The 6,874-nt window shown below is 42.8% G+C and overlaps 1 protein-coding gene across 1 annotated transcript in view; it reads left to right on the top strand.

Annotated features, from left to right (window-relative positions):
- Positions 1–3,714, top strand: part of IQGAP1 (IQ motif containing GTPase activating protein 1) — a 113,882-nt gene extending 110,168 nt beyond the window's left edge. The window contains exon 37 of the mRNA XM_011978375.1: positions 1,478–3,714. Within this exon, the coding sequence (XP_011833765.1) occupies positions 1,478–1,591 (114 nt within the window). The 3' untranslated portion in view covers positions 1,592–3,714. The remainder of the gene's footprint in view (positions 1–1,477) is intronic.
- Positions 3,715–6,874: the final 3,160 nt, after the last annotated feature.

Genomic DNA, 6,874 nt, shown 5'->3' with positions numbered 1-6,874 from the left:
TTTTTTGAGACAGAGTTTCGCTCTTATTGCCCAAGCTGGAGTGCAATGGCGCAATCTTGGCTCACTGCAACCTCCACCTCCCGGGTTCAAGTGACTCTCCTGCCTCAGCCTACTGAATAGCTGGGAATACAGGCGTGTGCCACCACGCCGGATGCCCAGCTAATTTTTGTATTTTTAGTCGAAACAGGGTTTCACCATGTTGGCCAGGCTGGTCTCTAACTCCCCACTTCATGATCCACCTGCCTCAGCCTCCCAAAGTGCTGGGATTACAGGCGTGAGCCACCGCACCCGGCCTTGTGGGGTCCTTTCAAGCCTTTTGACCCTTGCTTTCTCATCACCATTTTTCTAAAGTTTAGAAGTGAGAATGCTCAGATTTCTTAAACTTGTTCAGGACAATGGCGAAAGTAACAGGAAAAGCAAGAGCATTGCAGTCAGATCTGGATTTACCACGTCCATCTCTGTCCTGTGGTGCAAGTCATTTAACATCTCTGAGCCTCGATAGCTCATCTTTAAAGTTAGGATGATCGCACCTCATAAAAATTTTTGTGAAGACTTTTAAAAGATGCTATATAATGTGCTTACACAATACCAAGCACATGGCAGACACCTAATAAAACATCAAGTTCTCTCTTTTCTCCTTGCCTTCAGGATAAAAAGTTTTCTGATGTTACCGGGCGCGGTGGCTCACGCCTGTAATCCCAACCCTTTGGGAGGCCGAGGTGGGCTGATAATGAGGTCAGGAGATCGAGACCATCCTGGCTAACACAGTGAAACCCCGTCTCTACTAAAAATACAAAAAATTAGCCGGGCGTGTGGTGGGCGCCTGTAATCCCAGCCGCTCGGGAGGCTGAGGCGGGAGAATGGCATGGACCCAGGAGGCGGAGCTTGCAGTGAGCTGAGATTGCCCCACTGCACTCCAGCCTGGGTGGCAGAGCGAGACTCCGTCTCAAAAAAAAAAAAAAAAAAAAGAAAGTGTTCTCATGTGGAATAGAAATTAAGAATCTAGCAGATAGTATTGAGGTGACATTACTAGCCTTGTCTCATTTCCCATGCTTAGTATATTTTATCGTAGGTTTAATCTTCACCTTTTCCAGATTTATTAAAACTAGTGACCCATAACATGGATGAAATGGGAAAATGTCATTGTGACTTCTGAAATAAAAAGCTTAGGTGTGTGTGGCAACTGAACATGTTTCTTTTTCTTTCCATGTATGATGAATTTTGATATGAACAACATGACTTCCTAACTCCAAATCAACCAGAAGAGCCCCTTGGCCAGTGCGCCCTATTGCTCCAGCTCTCAGGCTGGTTGTGCAGTGGGTAGTTTCCTAGCTAGGAACTTTTCTTTCACCCCAGTTCACATCTGGCACACAAGGCAGGCCTCAGTCCATCTGGAGCCCTCCCTACCTTGTGTCCTTTTTCCTTGTTCCACAGACTTGATTAACTGTCAAAATGTTTTGTTTTGTTTTGTCAATAGGACCTGCTGCAGCTACAATATGAAGGAGTTGCAGTCATGAAATTATTTGATAGAGCTAAAGTAAATGTCAACCTCCTGATCTTCCTTCTCAACAAAAAGTTCTACGGGAAGTAATTGATCATTTGCTGCCAGCCCAGAAAGATAAAGGAAAGAAGCACCTCACAGCTCCTTTCTAGGTCCTTCTTGACTCATTGGAAGGAAAGACCTAGCCCACAACAGCGCCTCAGTCTGATACACTCCCGATGCCACATTTTTAACTCCTCTCGCTCTGATGGGACATTTGTTACCCTTTTTTCATAGTGAAATTGTGTTTCAGGCTTAGTCTGACCTTTCTGGATTCTTCATTTTCTTCCATTACTTAGGAAAGAGTGGAAACTCCACTAAAATTTCTCTGTTGCTACAGTCTTAGAGGTTGCATTACTTTATTGTAAGCTTTGGTGTTTGTTTTAATTACCAATAGGGATGGTAGGATTCAAATTTTTGTCATTTAGAAGTGGAAGCCATTAGCACCAATGACATACATACAGGATGCACAACTAAAATGTCATGTTATTAACAGTTATTAGGTTGTCATTTAAAAGTAAAGTTCCTTTATATTTCTGTCCCATCAGGAAGATTGAAGGATATGGGAATCATTGGTTATCTTCCATTGTGTGTTTCTTTATGGACAGGAGCTAATGGAAGTGATGGTTGTATGTTCAAAGGAAGCATTTCTAGAAAAAAGGAGATACTGTTTTTAAATTTCATCATCAAACTTGGGCAGTTCTGTTTGTGTAACTCCCCGACTAGTGGATGGGAGAGTCCCATTGATAAAATTCAGCTACTTAGATAAATTTGGAATGGGTTGAGACACCTGCCTGTTTGTGTTGGTGCACAGAGATTGACTTGATTCAAAGGGACAATTCACTCCATCCCTATGGCAGAGGAATGGGTTAGCCCTAGTGTAGAATGTCATTGTTTTTAAAACTGTTTTATATCTTAAGAGTGCCTTATTAAAGTATAGATGTATGTCTTAAAATGTGGGTGATAGGAATTTTAAAGATTTATATAATGCATCAAAAGCCTCAGAATGAGAAAAGGTTTTTTTTAAATTGGTTTATCTGTATATCTGAACTCTTGAAACTTATAGCTAAAACACTAGGATTTATCTGCAGTGTTGCAGAGATAATTCTGCCTTAAATTGTCTAAAACAAAAACAAAACCAGCCAACCTATGTTACACGGGAGATTAAAACCAATTTTTCTCCCATTTTTTCTCCTTTTTTCTTTTGCTGCCCACATTGTGCCTTTATTTTATGAGCCCCAGTTTTCTGGGCTTAGTTTTTTAAAAAATCAAGTCTAAACATTGAATTTAGGAAGCTTTTGTTCTTAGATAAAAAGTCATATACTTTAAAAAAAAAAAAAAAACTTTTTCCAGGAAAATATATTGAAATCATGCTGCTGAGCCTCTATTTTCTTTGATGTTTTGGTTCGGTATTCTTTTATAAATTTTTAGCATTTAAAATTCAGTGATGTACATTAAGCCAATAAACTGCTTTAATGAATAACAAACTATGTGGTGTGTCCCTATTACAAATGCATTTGGAGAAGTATTTTTATGGGACTCTACTCAGGTCCATGGTTACAGCCCACAGGGAGGTGTGGAGTGCCTGGAAGGATTCGCCACTACCCAGACCTTGTTTTTTGTTGTATTTTGGAAGACAGGTTTTTTAAATAAACATTTTCCTCAGATTAAAAGATAATGCTGTTAACAACTAGCATTGCCTCAAAAACTGGAGCCAGCCAAAGTGTGTCAGCCCTATTTCCTTAAAAGAGGCTATCAATCCCAAAGGCCACATCCAAGACAGGCAATCATGAGCAGAGTTTAGAGCTCCTTTAATAAAATGCGTCAGTTACTTGTAAGGATTATAGTTCCCTCAACATGACTGCTAATGCAGAATAGTGTAAAATGCACTTCAAGAATGTTGATGGTGATGATGATATAGAATTGTGGCTTTAGTAGCATAGAAGATGCCCCAACAAACTCATGGTGTTGAAACCACGCAGTTCTCATTACTGTTATTTATTAGCTGTAGCATTCTCTGTCTCCTCTCTCTCCTCCTTTGACCTTCTCCTCAACCAGCCATCATGACATTTACCATGAATTTACTTCCTCCCAAGAGTTTGGACTGCCCATCAGATTGTTGCTGCACACAGTTGCCTTTGTATCTCTGTATGAAATAAAAGGTCATTTGTTCATGTTTGTGTTTTTCTCAGTTTCATTGTTAACAGTTTGCTAAACACCTTGACTAGAGTGAGATGTAACAGTTAAAACCACAACAGCAAACAACCCCTTTTAAAGGAGAAAACAAGTCCACCATCAAATCACTGAATGTCTCAAAGTGATTTTTAATATGTGAATTTGTGACTTTAGCCTTTTTAATGAATATGCTTCAGTTATCTTCACCATAAAAAGAAGGGAGTTGTGGGAAGCAAACATTACATGTCACTTAACTCTGATTGACAAACGGTAGAAAGTTTAAAATTGCAACAGCATTTAACCTTTGTTGACCTGAGCACATAGAGTGTGCCCCTTACGGGATTTCTATGTTACATGCAAGTCACCAGAAAAGACTAGGGGATGTTGAGTGTGGAAAAAGTAAACCACAGCAGTAATAAAAGAAAAGGGGCCGGCGTGGTGGCTCACGCCTGTAATCTCAGCACTTTGGGAGGCCGAGGCGGGCAGATCACCTGAGGTCAGGAGTTTTAGGACCAGCCTGGCCAACGTGACGAAACCCCTACTAAAAATACAAAAATTAGCTGGGTGTGGTGGCGTGTGCCTGTAATCCCAGCTACTCAGGAGGCTGAGGTAAGAGAATCCCTGGAAGCTGGAGGTGGAGGTTGCAGTGAGCCAAGATCACAGCACTGCTCTCCAGCCTGGGAGACAGAGCGAGACTCCATCTCAAAAAAAAAAAAAAAAAGGCTTCCTTGTTAGAGGGCCATCTTATTTAAACACATACACATGCACATAAGCATCCTATTGTGTTGGTAAACTGTGGCCAGACTATATTGGAAAATTAATGACAGGTTGAAAAAAGGGGAGAAACGGAATAATTCTAAAATGGGGAAAATGAAAAATTGGAGGTAGATTTGTGCGAGTGGCTGGAGATGACCCCATGCACCTCTGAGGAAGAGTGAGGGGAAGAGCATGGCTCTCCTGGTGGGACTCTGGAAGGTGCCCTTCTGAGCCCCACATTTCTCATTCTGAAATGGAAAGGATGCTGTCTAGTAGCTTTGTTATTGAAACCTGAAATATTTTAATAACATGCTCTATATTGTACTGCAAAGAAATCAAGGGAGTTAGAAAAGTGCTTATCAGGACCGGATGTGGTGGCTCACGCCTGTAATCCCAGCACTTTGGGAGGCCAAGGCGGGTGGATCAGAAGGTCAGGAGATCGATCGAGACCATCCTGGCCAACACGGTGAAAACCCGTCTCTACTAAAAATACAAAAAACATTAGCTGGGCGTGGTGGTGCATGCCTGTAGTCCCAGCTACTCAGGAGACTGAGGCAGAATTGTTTGAACCTGGGAGGCGGAGGCTGCAGTGAGCCGAGATCTCGCCACTGCACTCCAGCCTGGGCGACAGATACTCTGTCTCAAAAAAAAAAAAAAAAAAAAGTGCTTATCGGCCGCGCGCGGTGGCTCACGCCTGTAAATCCCAGCACTCTGGGAGGCCGAGGCGGACGGATCACAAGGTCAGGAGATGGAGACCATCCTGGCCAACATGGTGAAACCCCATCTCTACTAAAAATACAAAAAATGAGCTGGGCATAGTGGCGAGTGCCTGCAGTCCCAGCTACTCGGGAGGCTGAGGCACAAGAATGGCGTGAACCCGGGAGGTGGAGCTTGCAGTGAGCCGAGATCGCGCCTGTAATCCCAGCACTTTGGGAGGCCAAGGCGGGTGGATCGCTCGAGATCAGAAGTTGGAGACAAGCCTGGCCAACATGTTGAAACCCTGTTTCTACCAAAGATACAAAAATTAACCCGGCGTGGTGGCACGCACCTGTAGTCCCAACTACTTAGGAGACTGAGGCAGAAGGATTGCTTGAGCCTGGGAGGTTGAGACTGCGGTAAGCCATGATTGCACCACTGCACTCCATCCTGCTTAACAGCAACACCCTGTCTCACAAAAAAAAAAAAAAGAAAAGAAAAAAAGAAAAAGAAAAAGAAAGAAAGAAAGGAAAAAGGAAAAAAAAAATCAGAGTAGGAAAGTAAGATGGAACGTGGAGCAATGGCGGAGTGAATGCCATGGAGTCCCAGCTGCTGCTGGTGGTGCCACTGCACCAACAGGGAGGGAGCCGGGGTCGTCACAGCCCTGCTGCTCATTCTTTTGCCTGTGTATCCCTGAAAATAATTTGGGAAAACGTATACATCCCTTCACACATTTTAAGTTTGACAAATGCATTTTTAATGTTTAAATCATAAAGTACCTGCTAGCATGTGAATTTCAAGATAAAAATTACGTCATGAAAATATTGACTGGAACCCACCTTCATTCACTTTTAAAGGTACATGAACAAAGCTCTTAGTTGGAAATTTATTTTTTATTTTATTTTATTTATTTTTTTGAGACAGAAGTCTTGCTCTGTCGCCCAGGCTGGAGGGCAGTGTCGTGATCTCGGCTCACTACAACCTCTGCCTCCCGGGTTCAAGTGATTCTCCTGCCTCAGTCTCCTGAGTAGCTGGGACTACAGGCGGCTGCCACCATGCCCGGCTAATTTTTTATGTTTTTATTAGAGGCGGAATTTCACCATGTTAGCCAGGCTGGTCTCGAATTCCTGACCTCAAGTGATCTGCCCACCTCAGCCTCCCAAAATGCTGGGATTACAGGTGTGAGCCACTATGCCTGGCCCTGGAAATTTAAAATCTTCACAAATTTAACGGTTTTTGTTTTTGTTTTTTGCTACTCTGCTTCCTTCAGAATTTCATCCTAGTGAAATATTTTAAAGGATATCTTATCTTTGTTATCTGTAACAAAAATAAAAATTTGTTTTCTGTGACCATAAGCCTATTAACCCAATCCAGAAAAACGTCTTGCATAGTTACAGTTTTAGTGCATATTTGATTGTAGTAATTTTTTTTTTTTTTTGAGTTGGAGTCTTGCTGTGTTGCCCAGGCTGGAGTACAATGGTGCAATCTCGGCTTACCACAACCTCCGCCTGCCAGGTTCAAGCAATTGTCCTGCCTCAGCCACCCGAGTATCTGGGATTACAGGAGCCCTTCACCATGCCCGGCTAATTTTTGTATTTTTAGTAGAGACGAGGTTTCACCATATTGGCCAGGCTGGTCTCAAACTCCTGACCTCGTGATCCGCCCACCGCGGCCTCCCAAAGTGCTGGGATTACAGGCGTGAGCCAC

The sequence above is a fragment of the Mandrillus leucophaeus genome, unplaced genomic scaffold (assembly GCF_000951045.1).
Source record: "Mandrillus leucophaeus isolate KB7577 unplaced genomic scaffold, Mleu.le_1.0 Scaffold193, whole genome shotgun sequence".
Classification (NCBI taxonomy): domain Eukaryota; kingdom Metazoa; phylum Chordata; class Mammalia; order Primates; family Cercopithecidae; genus Mandrillus; species Mandrillus leucophaeus.
Note: the sequence above shows the minus strand (reverse complement) of the source record. Positions and strands in the feature narration are given on the sequence as shown.